This window comes from Cavia porcellus, unplaced genomic scaffold (assembly GCF_034190915.1).
Source record: "Cavia porcellus strain 051 isolate PalLab524CR breed Dunkin Hartley unplaced genomic scaffold, mCavPor4.1 scaffold_31, whole genome shotgun sequence".
NCBI lineage: Eukaryota > Metazoa > Chordata > Mammalia > Rodentia > Caviidae > Cavia > Cavia porcellus.
The window spans coordinates 13778788-13801135 of record NW_026947514.1 but is presented as its reverse complement, the minus strand read 5'-3'; the positions used below and the strand labels follow the sequence as shown (position 1 = coordinate 13801135).

Below are 22348 nucleotides of genomic sequence, written 5' to 3'. Positions count from 1 at the left end.
TTTTTTACAAGCTTCATTAAGGACGTTTCTCAGAGACGATAAGTTCTAAATTGCCGTCTAGACAGGAAAAGTTTATCATCTGGCTCACAGACAGAAAATGACATCTTTTGATTCTAACACTTCATATTTTTTACCACAGTACCTTGTTATCTTATACAAAAGGCTAAAAAAGGAGACAATAGAAATAATGAAGTAGAAGCCAGAAATGTGGGTATCTATCTTCTCTTGGTGGATAAGGAACTAAGCAAATGAATTAGTTAACAGATGCTCTCAGATACTGGACGAAACATCTGAGGCAGCAAACAGTGTTTTATGTTAGAGGCTTGGTGCTTTTCAATATGTCCTCTATGTTCCTCCCTTTACCAGGGAGCCAAATAGCCATTGCTGCAAGTGTGAGCACTGCGGCTTCCCCAGGCTCCACTCGCTCCCAGACCACTTGCGCTGAGGGAAGCCACCTGTCATGTAATGAAGACACCCAAGGCCTGATGAAAGGGACTTGTATAAAAACCACAGGCACCAGCTCATTAGGCACCTGAGGGAGCCACCTCAGAAGTGACCTTCAGTTCTGGCCAGTCTTCAATGGCCAGTGCCTTGAGTGTAACCTTAAGAGAATATATGGCTAGAATGATGCAGCCACTCACAGGTCCCTGACCTTGTCTGCAGGTGAGATACTAAGTGCTTATTGCTTTAGTCAGCTACGTATCATGGTGATTTGTCACTCGTCAATAGACAACGAAAACACAGGCCAGTGGGGCATGAGTGATGAGGTTTTTGTGTTCTGGAGAGCATAATGTTCTTAGTTTTAAATTTTCAATTAATGAGCCGGGCGTGGTGGCTCACATTTGTAATCCCAGCACTCGGGAGGCTGAGGCAGGAGGATCGTTGGGAGTTCGAGACCAGCCTGGGCTAAAAGTGAGCTCAAGGCCAGCCTGAACTGCACAGCAGTTCAAGACCCTGTCTCAAAAAAAAAAAAAAATCCATTAATGTCTTCCTCTGGAGCACAGAAATATACACAAATGTAGGGTTAGGAGACAACAGAGTTAAGACTATTTCTACTTTATTTTACCACTTTGCATTCCTTACCTCAAGGAAAGTAATGCTCTTTAAGATATTAGAATTATACTAGTAAAAAAGAGTGATGAATTGTGACTTCTACAGAAATAATTTAAAATAAAATCAATGTCCAGGTTGTAATAATGAAAGCAAATAACCTCTCTCAAAATTATAAAATTAGGCATAAAAGCAAAGAAATTCTAGCCATAATTATCAGATAACAAAGAATAAGTTCTAAATTTTACCAGAACTGGTGGTTTGGGCATTTAAATCATTTATTTTATTTCTTTAAAAATATAATTTTGTGTGGTTAGCATGAATTAGTTTTTAAAGGTCCAAGGTGTTATATCTGCAAACAGAAGAAAGGGCATTTTATTCTCATTTATTATTTATTACTTTTCTCAAAAGTTAGATTCATTTATTCACAAACAGTTCATGTATATCTAATTTCTGTCAAAAATCACCCTAGAGCCTGAAAATAAAGTGACAGAAACTATATTTTGTGTCCCCAAGGAACTCAGAAAGGCTAACTAGTACTTTTCACATGAGCATTACCTGTGGGTATATTTTAAAATGTGGATACATAAGCCCTTTCTTAGAAGCTCAGATATTAAAGTTGGGTTAGGCTCTGGAACTCTATACTGATAACTCATAATTGGTTCTGATGCTTAGCCAGTGTGGGGAATCACCACAAGGAACAATAATACAATGCCACCCATACTCTCTATCATCAAATATTTACTTTATACTTGATCTGTACTGAAGGTGTTAGGTACCAAGGAAACCATCCTGTGCCCCCGTAAAAAATAGTGATCTGCAGCTAGAAGGGTAAGAGTCAGACAAAAGAAGGGAGAAATGAGAAGGTCCCGTCAGAGGCAGAGGGAAGAGCACCTGTTATGGTGATATGTTATGATATAATGCTTTACATCTAGATGTCTCCTCAGAGCCTCATGTGATCATTGGGGTGCTTTTGGGCAATTCATTGGATTGTGAGCATGTGATACTTAGCAGCAGATTAGGTCACTGACGAGTTTATGGCTGAGATTTGGGAGGTGAAGCGTGGTTGAAGGAGGTCCATCCTAGCTGTATGGCCTGGAAGGATCCATCTCCCTCCTCCTCCCTTGATCTCCCTCTCTGCTTTCTGCTGTTGTATCATGCTCTGTTTCTCCTCTGCAATGCCCCTCTGCAGCTACTATGCTAGCTACTATGGACTGTAACTTCTATAAACTGTGAACCAAAATAAACCTCTCCTCACTTAACTCATGGGTGTGGGGTACTGTGCCCCAGCAACAAAGAGAGTAACTAAGACACAGAGAGAGAAGAATGCGTGAGGAATACCCTAATCACATTTAAACTTGGGACCATATCGTTTGGTAGGCTTGATTAGTAAATGAAAGAACAAACCGCACAGTCATGGATTCTGAACTTTTTTTTCTTTTTTAAGTTTGAAAGAAGCTTAATTGAGCCTGTAATATCATCCGACTTCTTAGCTGAGAAACTCTAGAAATTGATTTCCCTAAAGTCATGCATAAAGAAGGGTTCTAAACTGGTCCTAATGTACTTTTTCCTTGATCAGTTCCTTTTAGGACTAAAAGATATCTTCAAAAACCAGGATAAGGCTAAAACATATTTCTCAATCAATTCTAAAAAAGCTTGCGTGGTTACTATAAGCTACTATCTCAGGTACCATCAATTTGGGCCTTTTGAAAGGTATAATCAACCCAGAAAAAGGTAGACGAGAAAAACGAAAAATGTTTTTGAAGCTATTTCAGTTGCTACTATTGGAAAATGTTTGAATTGAAACTCTAGTAGGCATAAAACAAGCTTACAGAAAACACTAGTTTTGAAATCTGAATCAATGACCTAGAAATAAATCTCAGAAAGGGATAAGTGAAATTTCAAAAGAGTAGAATCAAAGAATATCAAAACGTTATTTCCAAATGGTTTGTAAAAATAGTGTTTTGGAGCTACAACATAAAAATAAGCACATTTAAAATCTACAGGTATTAATGACATACTGGCATTTTTGTCATTAACACTCGTCAACTGAGGAGTAAATTTCCTTCAAAGGGAAATTACTTGAAGTGAGTGACGATCCCATGTCACAGTCCCACCAGTAACGAACTCTTTGCCCTTCTTAGGGTCTTTGCCAAGTGCTGACCACTTCTGCTACCCTTCTGAAATTCTTCAAAAGTCAACATTGTGTTTTTCTCTCATATAAGACAAAACTCAGTCCTCTTATTCCTTGAGTTCTCTGTTCTCCGTGTCATCTTTAAGCAATGTTCTCACTGTTTCTCCTCCTTTGACCATTTCCTGCCTGGTCTCCCTCCTATCACTGACATCTGGAGGCTCTGCCTGTCACCTTTCTCTTCCTAATCATTCATTTATCCCAACATGGCACCATGCTTCTCTTCACTTGTCAAGTCTCCCCATCCTTGGAACCAACCCTGAAAGTTCTCTTCACATTTACAAATATTCAATACCTACAGAAAAGTGTGGCAAACCTATGGCATGTGTGCCCAGTGGGCTGTTTGTATCCTTGAAACCTCTAAAATGTTTGTCATCACTGCTATAGAGCACACCTGATTCTTTCTGTATTAAGATGTGACCTTCTCTTCACATGGCCGTCACCTTTACTTAAGAAACAAGTCATCCATCAGACCTTGGTCAGTTACTGTGGCTTCCTGTGTGTACATTTTCTAGGACGTACATTCTGCATCCTGAATCCTGATGAAGGCCTTCCTTGTCATGTCAGCCCCTTGACCAAGAATCAGTATCTGCCACACTGGATCCATCCCAGCGTCCCTTTGCTTGGAATTACTTTTCCTTTCACAAGCCAAGTCTAATATTATCCAACATGATACTCTTTCTCAAATGATGCTCTCCTAACCCAATTCCCATCCACAGCGGATTTATTTGTCTGAATCATATTCTCTCTTGTAGAGACCCCAGTAATGTAGGGCCATTACAGTGGAAGGGTGTCTGTAAATGTTTGCTAAACGGAACTGAATTACACTGCAACTCTGCCAAAGTAATTATATAAAGATAGAAGGAAAATAGAAACCACGTCTTATTTCAAACTGTAACTATCACCTTGATTTCTTAAATAGTAATAATAGAAACAGACACTGAAAGTAGTTGTTTCTTTTTAATTAGAAAATCACTGGAACAGAATCCTTTAATCATTCATGTTAGTTTTCTCTCCTCTAATTCTTAAGCTAGATCTTCTCACTACGAGTGTATCTTTTGGCAACTCAGGAGCTAAGGATTGATGACAGTGGGAAGACTCAAAAATGTGAAGAATGAATTGTGTCCAGAGACCCATGGGTCAGAGTGATATTTTCCAAATGGGAAACGAATTCTGACAGGAAGTTGTCTGTTGGGAAATGAAGGAAGGCTTTGAAAAGCTAGTAATCATGACTGAATTTTAGTTGTGTTGACTAATGGAAATACACACATGGAATCTCCAATACATAAACTGTTTTGAAAACTTAATTATGCAGAAGAAGAACTCAAAGATCTTTTAAAATCTTAGTATATAAGTCAAACATGTTAATGTGTCACAGATAACAGGTTCATCCTAAAATAACTAATGCTCAAGAGTACTTTGTGAAGCATATAAATCTTACCTCTTCCACGTTAAGGTTAGCTCCTGGCTAGGAAAAACTAGCAGGAAGTTGCTATAATATAGACTGTGCAAAACCACATGTGAAAATTAAATCATACATACATTCTTGGATCTAATCTCCTATGCGTTATTTCTTTCCATTTATGTGTGAGATGTTTTCATTCATTTTGAGCATTTTTTGAGCATCTTCCATGTGCCAGGTGCTATCTAAAGCTCCAGAGACTCACTGATTCCTGTCCAAAAAGAAGTTATATCCAAATGAGGGAGCTCACAGACATGGTGGAAAAATAAGAAGAATAAAGGACAGGAAATGACTAAAAGGGAAGAAATAACACAAAATGAAAAACTTTAGGTTTAATTCTAAATTTATTAAACTGAGAGCAGTCCAACAACTGATGTTAAATCAAGCCAGCCAAGAAGTCTTCCAACTCCCATAGATTATAGATTAAGTTTTCAAAAAGTCTCATGTCTGAATGTGTCAGGCCAATCACGCTACAAAATAGTGACTGAGTAATGGAACAGCATTAGTCACTATAGATAAGAAACAGCTCCAATCTTTTTTCCTTAAGGAATGTAACAGGTGACACAATTTATTTTCTAATTAGTTTTGGGACTATTTTCTTTAACATAATAAAAGAAGTTTAGAATCATATTAATCGTCCTATCAATATAAAAATAATTATGAAAGGATACTAGGGAGTCACTACAGAAATTTTGGAAAATACACAAATGATCAGAAATGATCTATATGGTCAATGTCTTGTGGAAACTATTATGCAATAAAAATTCTTGGTGAATTAAGCAACAGGGGCTGGGGATTTAGCTCAGCGGCATAAGCGTCTGCCTGGCAAGTGTGAGTTCGTGAGTTCAATCCCCAGTACCCTACCCCCTCAAAAAAGGAATGCTTATGTGAATTAAGCATCATACAATAATAACAACTTTAAGGAAAATAGAATAAAATAGCAGTGCAAAAGCAAACTTGCTTGACCACCGAGGATGCTCCCTTCTTGGGCCTCTTCTGTCCTCTGCAGACCCCTTCCCTCACCCCAGCAACTGTTGCCTGTTCTAAGCCCCTTATTGTTGTCTCATCTGCCAGCACTAGGCAGTGAATAAACTCACTACTATTTATTTCCCATGTATTTGCTTTTCTTCCCTAACAGATCATATGTTGTTCACTGAGTAAAGGAAATGTGTGTTCTATTTTTCTGTATCCTCAGCAACTAGAAAGCACCCTGCACATGATTGATGAGGATGCATATGCTCATATTTATGTTAATATTTCTGTGCATACTAATGAATATAGCTGACTGAGAAGAAAGGACCTAGGATTACAATTTCTAAATATGTGTATTCTGCCTGATTCGGAAATACTTCTGAAGAACTAAATACAGCCCTGCATTATTTAAACAAATAAAACTATTAGTATTTTTAAAATTGAAAAATTCATTTATTTGAAGTTTACATTTTCTTTAATTTAGATAAGCTATATAGAGAGTGAAAGATCCTCAAACCTTTCATTAACCAATTATACTTATTTGCATCTTCTTCCCCTTCTGCTAAACTTCAGTTTCTAAAATTAGTATGTCCAATGAAGAACTGTTTAATTTATTTAAATGAGTAGGTCTAGATAAAGCATAATTTTCCTAAACAAGTAGGATCTGCATCTAGCTATCAAAAACTCTCAGGTTCAAACACACTCCGTTTGGTACAGAATGTGTCAAAGAGAAAAATAATATGGCAAGGAAGTAATACTAGGAACTGTATGAATGAGTAGCAAGGGCGAGGCTGGTGGGGATCACAAGTGTCAGGGACTTCCGAATGGCTCCACCATCCAACCTAAAACCAACATCTTCCCCATTTATTTGCTGAGACCTATTTGCTTTAACATTATGTGAACAGACATAAAGGCTTAAACTATGAATCCCTCTATTCTGCCAGCATCTGTAGGTTCCTAGACTCATTCTTGGCTTCCAGCACCCTGTGATATGGGAAGGAATGATTCCACCCAAGGCTCGAGAGATACGCTCTGCCTTTCGGTAGGATGCCATCCCCTCTGCTCTCGGTGACTAGGTTTTGGGTTATCAGGCACTCGTGACCCTCATCAGGTTCAGAGGTGATATCCACACTTTACAGAGAAATCCAGAACTTCTGACCCCCTAAGCAGAGCCACACTCTCAGCTCAAGCTTGTGAGATTGTGGGTATGAGGCCTAGAACTGCTGCAGTCAGTTTGACAACATAAGGGATGAGTTTGCCCAAGACAACAATGACACAGGGCAAACGCAAGGCTGAAAGAAAACCAGAAATATAAACCAGAGGCTTGATGGAGCTACACCCAGAATCAATCACACTTGTGAATGTTCCAGTTGTGACAGTCAACGAATTCTTTTAACCATGTAAAGAAACAGGCGTTAAATCAATCACGTGTTACACAAGTTATAACCAAAAACTATTGTGTGTTTAAATTTTTTAAATTTACTACAGCAAAAGATGCAGTGCTGTTATTTCCTTCAAGATACTCCCCTTGCTTTGAACACACTTCCCCTATGTTCTTGCTGCTCTCTGAAGCAGTTCTCTAAGTCCTCATTCCTGAGTGTCTTTAGTTGGCCAATGTGGCTGCCTCTACGTCCTGAATCAATTCAAAGCATTTATGCTTCATGGTCATTGTGATGTTGAGGAAGAGCCAGAAACCATGCGGTGCCAGATCCGGTGTGTGATATGGATGAGGATGCACTGTGATGTTTTCACAAGCCTGCCTTTTAGCTGGATGCCGCTCGGCAGCAGCATCCACCATATTTTCATCATGCCGCACAAAGGTACTCCTGAAAGAAGACGTGCACAACTGCTTCAGAGAATGGCAAGGATGACAGGATAAGTGTGTTCAAAGTATTCTGAGTGGGCTGGTGGCAATTTGTCTTTTTCTACAATAAAAATTTTAAGATTCAAACTTACACCATATGTATATATATTTATCATCCCTTGTTTCCTAGGAAAAGGTAACAGAGTGATTCAAAATTGTATCATAAAGTCCATGAGAGTCATACTGGGTAAGGCCTTTCTAGAAATCAAGTACTGACTTAAGAGACTGACATATGAGCCCTGGGCATCTGATGGGGGAGAAAAGCCATGGAGAATGGGAAAAGGGGTTTTATTTGAAAAAGGCTCTTACAATTATTATTAATGCTGTGATTTTGTCTGTCTGACTTTTAGAAGACTTGAGCTTTAAATGAGATGACGTTTTTAATTATAGGATTTTATACATAGTGTCAGCAATAATGAGAAAGATATTAAATGACACTGCATGACCACAGCCCCTTCTACTCTGCCTTCAGATCCTAATCACCCCCACTAAGAGATTTCCCATCCCAATCGCATGTTCACTCAGGGCCACACAGCACAATTTGTCTCTCCCCAACTTAAAATTCCTAAAGTCAGATCCCATACTTTTGGGGTTCTGAACTCTTGATGTGCTCAACTGGGGTCCAGGTCAGATTCATTTCTGGCCTCCCTCCCACATTCACAGAGCTTGCTCCTCAAGCTTCACCCGCAGTTCCTCAAAGCACACAAAGGCCTCCTTCACAGGCTTCCACACACAAGGTTCACCCAGGTGGAGGGACCGTGCCCAGGCCCTACCTCCCACCTAATGCTTCTTCTGACCCTGACTTGATCTTTAGGTCTTTGCTAGAATGTGGCTCCCTCTAAAAAGCCACCTGATCTTGGGCCCATCATGATGTCCTTTGTGTTTCTAGAATGGAAGGCAGAGAAAGTAATAATAATCTAGCTTTTGGTGTAATTATTTACATCAGATCCACTTTCCTGACTAGACTGTAAACCTGAGTACAAAGCCAGGGACCAGGCCATGGGGCCTGAATCGCCAAATGATATCATGAGTTCTGCTCTCTGTTTGGTGCGATACCTTGTTATTTTTCTAAGTCAGTGTGTATGCCTTATTTTGACAGCCTCTAAATTTATTACTGTCTGGCTGACACATAACTCAAACCTAAAATTGGGCATTGATGACCTCAGCCAATGTTCTAGCTCTCTCTAAACCTCATTTCCACTGATGGAGCTTCTAACACTGCCACCACCACGTTAACACGTGGCATTCTCTGAACCTACAAGTTTAGAAACAAGATAAGGAAAGAAGTAATTAAAAAAAAAGTATGACTGGCTTGAGTAGCCGTCCCTAAAGAGCAAACTCTACCTGCTGCTCTGCCTCCACAGTGATCCTGCAGCCCCAGAACAATGGTCTTTCCTTGGCCTTATCCTTTGATTTCAGTGTAATCTACATGATGAAAAATCTACACTTGTCTGACTTCATAAGCAGTTAGTATTTTCTTATAGCAATGCACATGCCTCTAGAAGAGTGTGATACTATCTGAATGCACATACGAGTATGAATTAGATAAATCAAAATACTTCTCCACTAAGAGTTCCAACAAATTTGGAAGAGTAAAGAAAAGCTGCCAGTGACTTTGAAGTACTGTGCCACAGGAATGTGAGGAACCTCAGGGTAGGAGGGCATTGAAGAAAGGGTGATCTTGGCACTGGGAGGGTACAGAGCAGACTCCTCCCAGCCTTTTCTTTAGGTTATGAGTGAACCACACTGCAGCTTAAAGGTGCCCCTGGGTTAGCAGGATAAACTAAGCATCATTTTTTATGTTGTTGGATTTTACATTCCACATTCAACTTCCCAACCAATTGGAAACTGATCTATTCTTACTTGGTGCCTGCACTTGACCTATTTCTTCCAAAGGGGGAAACCCTAAACTAGACCGTAAGTGCACAACAAACATCTGCCTAACTGATAGATCTACAGTACAGTGTGTAGCCTGGGTACCAAATAGGGGGGAAAAAGAGTGGTCTCAAAGAGAAACTCTGGCAAGACTAAAAGGATTAACTAAAAGAAAGGTCCCTGGTGACCATCTGCTAAGATCCTGATACAGTTTACAAGCTGGGGTGGCTGCATTTCAAATTGTGCATTATATTTCAACATTTATTATGTATAGGACAGTGTGGTCTCCAGAAAGAGTTTATGAGGATACAAAACATTCCTACTGAAAGGAGAGATATTTTGATTTGCTATCAAAACCCACCAAAGCAAAGCATTCTCAAGCATATGTCAAGATAAAATACTCCATGGAGTTAAGCAGCGACTTGCCTTCTGTAGGACCCTCGCCTGAAAACAGCGTAACTGGGGTCTGGGAACTCTGGAGCCCTGGGTGAGATGGGGCTCAGTGATGTTGCCAGACTGGGATGTCCTGGGGGAGGCCTGATCCTGCTACTTTAATGCAGCAAGACCTTGTTCTGAGTGCTCTGAAAGTCAGATTAAAGTATTTATTTGTTTATTTTTTTCTGTAGCTGAATACAGATAAATCTGCAAGCTGGGGATAAATACACTTCATACTCTGCCTTTGAAGCCCATTTCACACTAAGTAATTGAGTTCCCTCATGGGGACCAATTATAAATCAGGAGGAAAATGACATTTATACTTTTCACGGCATACCATAGATCAAAATTCTGTACAAACCCTGCCTGCTTTCTTACATAAACAAATACAGGCACGCTGGGTCTTGTTCCAAGTGTATGTTAAAGAAATATAACTATAGCTAACAAAATCTAAATGCTTCTAATGTGCTTGTAACATCCCTATAATACTTTAGAAATGTTAAATTCAGCTTATCAAAAGACTTTAACCACAAGATATCAATGACAGTTTGACTGAGAAGAAAAAGTGTGGAATACATTTTTATAAGAGGTAATCAGAAAATTCGCAGTAACCATCAATGCTGTCTCCTCTCCTACCTGAAATACTCCATGGGGTGTTTTATCTTGACATGCCTGAGAATGCCTTGCTTTGGTGGGTTTTGATACCAAATCACACAGCCGGGCCTTGTTGGCCTTACCATGTGAGTTACAATCACAATTGTGTGTATTCTGATTTATAATAAGGCTTTTAAAAAGGAAAATTCTATGTATTTGCATATACTACTAGCATTAAAGGATTAAATGACAAGGAACTGGCATTATTAACAGCATGGTCTTAGAATCCACAGAACCAAGTTAGCATTCTCATTAAGGGAAAACAGAGTGTTTTTTTTTTTTTTTTTTTTTACCTCTCTCTGAGTCTCTAACACACAGAGGAGTGGTGACAACAGTCACTGCAGGGTTGACACAAGACTAAGTAATCCAAAGTATGAAAAGTGTCTGTGTGATGGTAGGTGATAAAAAGTTTTAGCTAAGAGACCTCATAAAGGATCTAGTGTCTTCATCCCAAGGACAGCTAGACCAAACTGCAGCCCATTCTCCCTATTTATTCAGGACTGGGGCACTCCCAGAGGCCTTCTGAGCTACACTGTCAGTAGGGAGCTGCAGTCATTCTAGGGGACACAAGAAACAGAAAAGAGCCTTGAAGAGCCTTTCTCTCTTAACTAGATTGAAAACAGCATTGTGTGTTCATTAATTTTCTACCACTGTGACAGAGTACCTAAGGTAATCAACTTAAAAGAAGAAAAGGCTTATTCTGACACAAGGCTGTGGGTCAGGGTCTGTCAGTCCTGGGGCTTTGGGCCTATGACACAGAATAGCACAGTAAGTACGCATGACAGAGGACGCTGCTCCTCTCATGCTAATCAGGAAGTGAAGAGAAAGAAGTTTCAGTAACCCTTCCAGGGCCAAGCGCCATGACCTAACTTCCACGCTCTGGGCCCTGCCTCCAAAAGGTTCCACACCTCCCATCAGCACGCACGCTGCTGACGAAGCCGTAAGCACGGGGTATCTGGGAACCCTCTAAGATCCAAGTCACAAAAATTGAGAAGGGAAGTAACGTGGCCATCTGTGCTCCCCACAGACAGTGAAGCAGAGAACAATAGACAAAATATTCCTCCCAAATTTCTCAAATTCACTCTCAGCATTATAAGTACACACAATCTACTTTCAGAAATGACAAAAATTATGCACCTAGAAATGATATATCTAGAATTATACATCAAGGTAAATTAATTTTAATTAATCCTAGCTTAGGTAAAGACCAGATAATTTCATACTAATTATTTTTAAAAAATACAGATTTGAACATCTACAGTATTTGTCCCATGAAGGTATATATATTTTCCTGTTGGACATTCTTGTTGAACACTATAGGGACTTTAAGAGAAGATATCCACATAAAGGTCTAGCAGATATATAATTTATAGAAATTCAGTAATTCTAGAATGACTACAAAAATTATGTGATAGTTGATATACAGAAAAGAATATATGAAACAAATAGATATCATAAAGCATGAGAATAAAAACAAAATTTGTGAGCCCATTTCCAACTGAAGAACTGGAAAATTACCAACATCACCATAGCTACCTGGGTGCTCTTCCTGATCAAAGTCCTGTGCTTCATCTTCCAAAGCAATCACTATCTGTAATTTTGAACTGCTCTCTTGCTTTTTTCAAAAACACTTTATTCCAAATATGGATCTTTAAATGTATATTGTTAATTTGGCTAAACACTGAAAAAAGTCTTTATCTCCAAATATAGTTGGCATGATACAGTGCCAAAGGTCTGAGCTAAGATATCACAATACCACCTGTCATGACACGGTGCAGCCATCAGTGTCCTTTAACCAGAGCCAATGCCATGCTATTTGGACCATCAACCTCTAAAACTGTAGGCTTAATAAACTTACTTTCTTTATAAGTTATCCAGCCTGAGGTATTTTGATACAGTGACAGGAAAGAGACTAATATACTGACCACTTAAAAGGATCCACATTCTCTAAACTCAATTCTTCTTCTGTAATCCATCCTTTTACATATGCAAACATGCATCTGAGCCCATCTGCATCACTCCATAGAACTCAAAGACAAGGAGAACTGACACAAAGGTGCTGATACTGCTGCTAAGTATCACAAGCAATGAAGTCCTTTGTGATCCAGCCATCCTGGGTCATCCGTCTACATAAGTGTCTGTGGCATGTGGTATCTTGAGAGGAGGCTAAGTTCCCAGATCCTTTACTGTTGTTTTGTTTTGTTCAACAAGAATGGGATTCTAATAGAGACATGGAATTCTGGAAGAAGCTTAAGGAAATCCTGGTTCTTAACAGAATTTAAGGGAAGTTTATGGAAATTAACACATATTTTTGACTAAGGCAATTGTGGTTCTCTGCTTTATTTCTTGCTGATGAAGAGGACGTGAGTTGGAGGTTGCCAGTGATTCACAGACAACAGCTCAGATCACTTCTCTCTTGCAGGCAGAAGGACTTGTGTACTGGGTGAGAATAAAGGGAAATATATGATTTCTGTAGGCAGAAGTCAGGAAACTCTTTAGAACTTTGGTTGTCTTCAATATAAACAAGGGCAGAACATGTGATACTTGGCAAGGAAGAATGGAAACAGCTGTGATATCATCACACTGAGGACTAAGCCTCCAACACATGAATTCCTGGGAGAACAAACCACATCCAAACCATAATATCAGAAAGCTAGCCTGCCCAGTGCTCAGGAGGAGATACAGTCTCTGTCTCCCAAAGCTGTGTGCTCTACAAACATCCTTAAAAAGACATTCTGGAAAGAAGGCAGCCAGTGCCTAAATCATAAGCCATGTAGAAATGACAAGCTTATAAGAGTACAGTGTTCCCATATGTTACAAAGTTTTAACACTTTGTAAAAAACTGCACAACTGTTTAAATGATATGTTAAACATAGACAGAACAGTTATGTTTACAGAGCTTCTTGTAGGAATATGTGTCTGTGTGCAGCAAAGGTCCCCAAAAGATGTGTATTTATTGACACACCTAACATTTGCAAGTTCAGGCAGGCATGTAGAGGTTTTGAAGGAATTTTCCCCCTCCTGTATTTTTCTGTATTGATCAAGAATAGTAATTTTGTTCTGCACCATTAGCTAGCAATTTAATTAATGTTTGTAAAAGAAAAAGATCTGCTGTGAGATAAGGCTACAAAAATACTGAAAATAACAGCCAGTGTCTATATAGCCAAAAGTCTTCCTGGTATGAGGTGAGCTCATCCTCAGTGAAGCCTCTACTTTACATTATCCTACAGTTTGTAGCTTTTCCTCCCAAATGGTCAGCTTCCCCATGTTGCTAATGTAGTGACTTCCCCTGTACATTACCTTATAATTTATACCTTTTCTTTAGGTCCATCATATTCCCTGCATTGCTAACGTCCTGACCTCCCCTTGTTATTACCTTGCAATTTACACCTTTCCCCCCTGACTCCATGAAATTTCCCATGTCCCACAATTTGTACTCATTGTTTTCGGACAAGCTGGGGAAGTGCTGCATTGCTGTGTGTCTAGGGCACAAGAATAGAGACAGCCGAGAGGGTGGGCTCTGAATTGCACTGCAGCTCTAGGTATAGCTGCTGATTTAAGAAGGTGCTAGGAAGTGATTAAATGTGGTGAGATGGGCCTGAGTTGATGGCTAAGTAAATGATGACAAGGGAGACGTAAATTTTAAAATCTGTCCCTTTACCAAACCATCAGGGGCTCAACACAATGAGAAGAACTTACAACAACCAGCTTCATTTACAGAACTCTACTCTTCTTTATTATAGTCTTTTTCATGAAAATGATGTTTTTTCATATATTAATTCAACAGCTTCCCTCAATTTGCACTACTGCTGTTTGCTGTAATTCCTCCCAACCACTAAGTGGTTAGACTCCTACAGAATGTGCTCCCTACATTGCCTCTTAACTGAGCTGGAGTTCATGAGTCAACAGAGCCAGTGTTAAGAACATTATGGGCACAGAAGGCCATGGGCACAAAGGAACAGAGGTGCAAGTTTAAAACCTTTAGGAAACCTTAAGCATTTCAGAAAGGCTGACGCACAGTGTGAGCAGGAAAGTGACTGGGAGTATATCGTAAAAGATGCCACTTGAAGGAATCTGAATGTTATACTCCACATGATTGGGAACCATTAAAGAATTTTAAGCAGGGAAAGTAATGTGTTCATTTGAGTTCAGGATAATTTCTCAAATGGTAACATAAAGGATATATTAGAATGCCTCTATATAAGATCCTTGGAGCAGGTAAATAAATTAGGACAGTAAGCAATAAGCTAATATAGAGATTAAAATTGTGTCCCCTCTATAATCATGTTAAGGTCCTAACCGTTAGTTTTTTGGGATGTGACTGTATCTGAAGACAAAAGTCTTTATAAAGGTAACTAAGTTAAGAGGAGGTCAGCTGGAGAAGCCCTAACCCAACATGACCAGTATCCTTATAAGAAGTGCAGCAACTCTGGAGTAGATGACCAAGGTATTTTTGACCAAAGTCAAGGTTATACGCAGAAGAATACCTTATTTTAAATGCGGCAAGAATAACTTTAAAGGCAGAGCAAAGTAGATTAGATGGTATTGCTATGGGTATATGATATTTGAACACAGCTCAGAACAGAGTAGCTAAGTGTACTATATCTCATCTCATTGAATTCTCTGACACCTCTGGCCATAAATTAAAAATGTCTGAGATTAGAATGCAAGTGTGTCATAGTTTAATAGGCAGAATATTTTCTCCCATACTGGTACATAATATGATGGTGCTGCTAGAATCAATAGTACCTCAAACTCAATGAAATACAGTATTTTATTCCTTGAAAGGATGTGGCAGGAGCCAGGCAAAGCAAAAATCGGGGAGAACAAGGAAGGAAGGTTAAGTCTCCACCTGTGAGCAAGTCAGAGCCCAGATCAAGGAGAACAAGGAAGGAAGGAAGCTAACCCCTCACCTGTGAGCTGGCCAATGCACTGACTGGGGAGAGAAGAACAGCCACCCTCCCATCTTGAGCAACCGGCTGATGTGGAGGAATTGTATTGTTTGATTGTCTTCACAGGCCTAAAGCTGAGAAACTATTTAGAAGACAACAATATGCAATATAGCAACTGTTGTAGATGTCCTACTGTCGTACACTGTTTTGATCTGTTTTATTGCTGTTTTCTTTTAAAATTAAATTTAAAAAAAGGAAGGGTGAGGCAGTTATTTTGGTTTTCTTTAATTAAAAGCATTCAGCTTTAGCAATGGGTAAATTCTAAGTACAAAACAGAGTAGTTATATGCAAAGGTAGCATTTCAACCCTTTCATACTAAGGCACTGGGTAAGAGCAAACCCTCCCAACTGCCATGCTAATCAGTGTCTAGTTTGTGCATTCTTATTTACCATCTTCAACCTCTGAACACTGAGCACTCTGAACTCTATTTAACGTAAGACTCTACTAAGATATATCATGAGTAACGATTCTTAAGCACCCGAAGTCAGTAAGAGCCTGTTAATAAGAGCCTAAGTATTACCACTTCCATGGAATCACTCCTGTTCGTTATTCAACCTGGGCTTTTTCTCCAACTCTAAGGAATATGGTTTGCTTACTTAACTGGGCAGGGAAAAGACTTTTGAGACTCTACTATTTTAAAAGACAGATCATCAGGAGAAAAAGTCCAGCTTGCAGATGAGACACAACCAAAGATGGTTCTGAGGAATGCTCGTGATAGTAATCCTTTCATTAGAGGAACCCTGTGGTAATTGTGGTATGTGGAATTTGTATTATTTTGAGTTTTTACAAGGTTAACTGTAAATTCATATATTGGAAATGCATTCTAACTGCTGAAATATGGAATGAATTAACTTACTTCTTTTAAATGCATCTACTGGCCTTTAGAAAGTATTACTTATATAAAGTACTTCTGAACTTTACAAACAGGTTGAATACTAACCACTATCCAAATATTTAAAATAAGGTATTAGAAATTCATGCATAAACCAATTCAAATACAAAATAAGAAGGTGAAAGGCGAAAATCATTTCCAAGTGCCTTCCTAACATACTTTGAATTTTCAGATTTGTTCTTTTCATACTATATTAAAACATGTTTACATTCAAAATATTAAATCACATAAATACCTAAGCATATTTTCACTGCTTCATATAAAGGGTAAGGAGTAAATTTTACATAGCAATCAATATATTCACTTGGAGGAGTTGATTACAATTCTGGGTCTAACTTTTTAAAAACTGACCCAAGAGACAATAATAAATGTGACTGTTTATCTTAAACTTCTGTGAGGTCTAAATTTACTTCATCTTGCCTCCTCTTGTTTTCACCTCATATCTAATTACTAGACATATGTCTCTTTCTTCCTTTAATTGCTTTTGGTACTTCCTTTTTCATTTTTGTAAATTGCTTGTTGCTAAGCAATGTGCATAACATTAGGATATATATTCATTACGCTTCAACATCACCTGTTTGGTATTATTTTCGTTTATTACTTTACCCATATTCAGGTCAACCTACAATGTACTTTCCTCCATTATTTTGACCTTTCTTTTGTCAAAGAATGTTTCCCCATCTTCCTAGCCTTTGATTACTACTCAAAAGCTACTGTATTCAATATTTAGCCTTTTTCTATTCTCCACTGTTTTTGTTAAACTTGGTAGACAGACTACATCATAAAACTATTCTTCTCTTTAGTCTATATTCTTTGTCTTTTTTCCTTTGTCTTTAAAGAATCCATGAAATTCAGGTCACTTCCTATTATTTTGCATCACCTTTGCAGATGCAGCTGTTGGTCCTTCCAGTACATTATCATGTTATTGCTCTTTTCTCAACACCTCTTATTTATGTATTGATTATAATACTAATGATGGCATAATCCCATTAAAATCATACCTCTGATTCAACTGAAATTTGCTTCAGTGAGTTACAATGCAATATTTTTCAGAGTTACAATTCAGCTAATTTGTTTAGCTATGGTAAACTATCCCCAAAATGCCCCACCACAAAGTATCAAGACAAAAGCACCATAAGTACTTAGAAACACTATGTGCCATAATTTTCTTCTAGTTAAATATTTTAAAGAACACTAAAAACATACTTTGCTTTTGCCAAAGTAAGTTAATTTGCAGGCTGACTTGCATAGCTGGGCTCATACAGATTCTTGGTCCTGTTACTATGATTAAAGATAATGATTTCTAAGAAAGGATGTGAGTTTGTCCAAGATTACTTGATATTTAGGTTGATTCAATCTACATATCTGAGATTTTGAGGTCCTAGTTTTTCTCAGTATAAAAAGGTAAAGTGGGCTTCTTCCCCTATTACAACCCAGGGTTGTTCCAGAGTTATAGAAATTTTTAAGTGAAATTCATTATGCATAAACTCTAAAAAAAAGTCACTATCACAAGTGTCAAATACACCTTTGGGTACCGATGATATATTAGTATATCTGTTTTCAGATTTAAATTTTTTTTTAATCAGTAAACGAAATTAGGAGTTCATTTTCTTTTTTTCTTTTCTTTTGGTACCAGGGATTGAACTTACAACCTTATGCTTGCCAGGTAGGCGCTTATGCTACTGAGCTAAATGCCTGTCCCCAGATTTAAATTATTAAAAAGTTTCCAATTTTCATTTATTCCAAATAATGCAAGTACACCTTTCTTAATATTTATTGTATTACTCTGTTATGGTCTAAATGTTTGTGTGTCCTTTCCTCAACCCTCCTCAAATTCATATCCTGAAACCTAATCACCAACCCAGGTGTAATGGCGCACACTTATAACCCTAGAACTCTGGGAGTCTAAGGCAGGAAGATCACAATTTGAGACCAGCCTAGACAATTTAGCAATTTAGTGAGATTCTGTTTCAAAACAAAAACTAAAAATGGGCTGGTGATGTATCTCAGTACAAAGGTGCTAGACTCACTATCCAATACAGGGAGGGAAGGAGGGAGGAAAGAACCTAATCATCAATGTGATGCTGTCAGGATGTGGGGCCTGCAGGTCGGAGACGGAGTCCTCATATTGAGAATTAGCACCCTTATCAAAGAGCCCAGAGGGTTGGGGATTTAGCTCAGCCGTGTAGGTGCCTGCCTGACAAGCAGGAGTTTATGAGTTTCATCCCCATACCAAAAAAAAAAAAAAAAAAAAAAAAAAAAAGAATGACCATTGTGATTCTAAAAGCCCAGACAGCTGCCTTGCGATTGGAGGACACAGCACAAAGACACTAAGAACTGGAAAGTGGCCCCTTACCAGACTACAGATTCACAAGCACCCTGAGGTAGGGTTTACCAGCATTCAGAACTGTGAGAAACAAATTTGCATTGCTTATAATCTACTCAATCTATGGTGCTGTGTTACAGCAGCCAAAATGGCCCAAGACAGAATCCTTTCTGGTGAATACTAGACTGCACAATCAGAAGAAAAGGTTCAAATAAATTGGTGTCACATTAGAAGACTCTTACTACTTTTCAGATTGATCCTAAACTGAGAATTCTCTACTGATAGGTCTGTAAAGGGGAAGAGGGGGAAGGATTGGCCGGGGGTGACTGAAAAGATAAGAAGTATAAAATATAAGTAACCTTTATTTTGGGAATGTGGGGAGAGACACCCCCAACCCCCCGGGGCGTGGCATCTCCACCCCGGGGCCGGCGATCTCTCTCTGGAACACGTGGAGTGAGGCACATAAGTAGCCTCGGTCTGGGGCATTAGGGATGTACAGGTAGCCCATTGGTCTTAGTTTGGCACCAGAGGTAGGTTATTAAGGGCAGGGATATAGGGTTACAGGTAAATCTCTAGGGGCGGGGGAGGCAGGAGCTCCCTAATTCTGGCTGAGGCTTTTCCTGGCTAAAGTGTCCGGTCTGGGCCAGCAACCCTTTCATCTACCATTTTTCTTTTCTTTTTAAGGTGGCTTATATTTCGTGGAAAAATAATAATGAAAACAAAATAAAATGGAGGAAAATGTTAATTACTTAATGGAAAACAAATGATAAAAACAAGCTAGCCATTACTATCATGAACTCTGTAGTTTATCGAAAGAAGGCATTGAAGTAAATCTGCTTCATTCCTTCCTTGGCTATTTCACCAAAATGAAAATGAATTTTATGGTCTGGAGCCAGATCATCTGCTTTGGATTCTCACTCTACTACTTACATAGCTAGCTAAATGTTTTGGGGAAGTTACCGAACTCTGCATCTCGCTTTGCTTATATGCTTAGTCTACTCGATGTCATGGAACCAGTGTATTTTGGGACTCTACTATCAGCTATACAAACCCTATCATAAATTTTATTTGTCTCAAGTTTATCAAGAGTCCAAAAAAAGTGTGAAATGTACATATTCTTGAACACAACAGTCTCAAACCTAAGTTTGTAATCTAGGTCAGCAGTACCTGTAAACTTATGTATGTGCATACCTAGGGGTACACTGGCATAGTAACATTAATAGGATTGATCTCCAGATCTTCAGATTCTATTTATAATCTTTCCAAAAACTAGTTCGCTCAAGAATGTACTTGTGTGGAATAATATTTGTTTTCTGATCCCACTTCTGCTTTTGAGCACCTTTCTCCTGTTTTATAAGAAAAAGGCATATTTCTTATTCAAAGTGAATCTTACACATGTATTTCTTAGGTGTTAAAAGACTTCTAAGGGGAGATCAGCGAGTGGGGCCTAGGTAAGGAATCCTGCCCCAGGAATCCCGCCCCAGTCTGAGGAACTCTCTTTGTCACACGGTTTCCTGCGGGACCCAGCCAGTCGGGCCTAGGCATGGAATCTCATCCCAGTCTCGGGGAACACTCTTCCTCACCTGGGAACCAGGCAGCGGTTCCCTGAGGGCCCACCCAGTCGGGCCTAGACACGGTCTGGGGGAACTCTCTCCCTCACTTGGAACAACATTTGAAGCTCGAAAATATAGGAAAATGACAAAATGAAAGACCACAATGCAACATCAAACATCCAGCCCATCCCAAGAAAGCCTAAGAACCACATGCATAGAAGAAAACACATTTCACATACCTGAAATACCTGAAATAATAGTAACTGAAATAAAGAAGCAACTCTGGGCAACCTTAAAGGGACTCAAACTAGAAATAATCTCTCAGGTAAAAGAAGAAATAATAAAAGAAATGAAGGAGATGCTGAACATATCTAAAGACACATTTAAAAATTGGAGGACCTAAACAAAAAGATAGAATCCCTAGATGAACAATATAAGAAACAAACAGAATACATAAAGCAGATTCAAAGAGATATACAGGAAACCAAAAAATCCATTGAAAGTTGTAAAAACCGCCTCAATGAATGTGAAGATAGAATTTCAGACCTCAAAGACAAGATTGCAGCTAGTGAACAGGAAAGGCAAGATCTTTTAAAAATAACAAGAAATCAGGAAATAACAATTCAATACCTGCAAGATGACGCAAAGCGGAACAACATAAGGTTGATAGGAATAAATGAAAAAGAAGGGGACAACATAAAGGATGTCAAGCGGATATTTAGAGAAGTAATAGCTGAAAATTTCCCAATCACGAGATTAGAAACTGATATCAAGATCAATGAAGCATATAGAACTCGAAATAGCCATAACCAAAATAAATCTACACCCAGACACATAATAATGAACATCCCAGAAATTGAACAAAAGAATAGAATATTAAAAGCTGTCAGAGAAAAAAGACAGATCACCTATAAAGGAAAACCTATCAGAATCACAGCAGACTGCTCAGCACAAATAATAAAGTCAAAAAGAGCATGGAGTGAAGTATTTCAGATCCTAAAGGAAAATGATTTCCAACCTAGGCTGATGTATCATGCAAAACTGTCCTTCAGAGTCGAAGGAGAAATAAGATACTTCCATGACAAAGAACAGCTGAAAAACTTCATGATTACCAAGCCAACCCTGCAAAGAATACTGAAAGACAATCTAGATACATTTAGGAAAAAACCACTAAACAAAGCACACAATTAAAGAGAGCGGAAAGATAAAGATGCAACAGCAAAAAGATAACATGTCAACAACAACCCAATATATAACAGTTCTAACCATTAATGTAAATGGTCTCAATGCACCAATTAAAAGAAACACTGGCAGAATGGATCAAGAAACAGAATTCAACCATATGCTGTCTACAAGAAACCCATCTAACCCAAAAGGATACTCACAGACTAAAAGTCAAAGGATGGAAAACAATACTTCATGCAACAGGAACCCTCCAAAAAGTGGGGGTAGCTATTCTGTTTGCAGACAATCTGAATTTCAAACCAATAATGATCAGAAGGGATAAAGAAGGACACTACATACTGGTTAGGGGAAAACTTCAAGAGGAAGAGATAACTATCTTGAATACATATGTACCAAACTCCAGAGCACCCTCTTATATAAAACAAGTACTAACAGAAATGAAAAACCAAATTAGCAGTAACACAATTCTAACAGGAGATCTTAATACACCACTGACACCAATGGACAGATCAACCAGACAGAAAATCAACAAAGAAATCAAAGAACTGAATCGCACCTGTGTACAAATGGACTTAATAGACATATACAGAGTATACCACCCAAAAACAACAGAATACACATTCTTCTCAGCAGTACATGGGTCATTCTCTAAAACAGACTATATATTAATTCACAAAACATATTTAAATAAATGCAAAAGGGTTGAAATTATCCCTTGCATGCTATCGGACCATAGCGCTATGAAATTAGAAATTAATGATAAAAGATACTGCAAAAATCCCACAAACACATGGAAACTGAATAACACACTCTTGAGTAAGTAGTGGGTCACAGAGGAAATTAAAGAAGAAATTAAACAATACCTACAAACAAATGAAAACACAAATACAACTTACCGGAATCTGTGGGATGCAATGAAAGCTGTCCTCAGAGGAAA

The 22348-nt window shown here is 38.6% G+C and overlaps 1 protein-coding gene across 3 annotated transcripts in view; it reads right to left on the bottom strand.

Annotated features, from left to right (window-relative positions):
* Efcab11 (EF-hand calcium binding domain 11) overlaps positions 1 to 22348 on the bottom strand; it is a 170111-nt gene that overhangs the window by 63477 nt on the left and 84286 nt on the right. The window contains exon 5 of one of the 3 annotated variants that reach the window (XM_063241212.1): positions 4719 to 7501. The exons of 1 other annotated variant lie outside the window; for it this stretch is intronic. In XM_063241212.1, the coding sequence (XP_063097282.1) occupies positions 7279 to 7501 (223 nt within the window). In that variant the 3' untranslated portion in view covers positions 4719 to 7278. Of the gene's footprint in view, positions 1 to 4718; positions 7502 to 22348 lie in introns of those variants that run through there. One more of the 3 variants, XM_063241211.1, reaches the window with a different exon arrangement.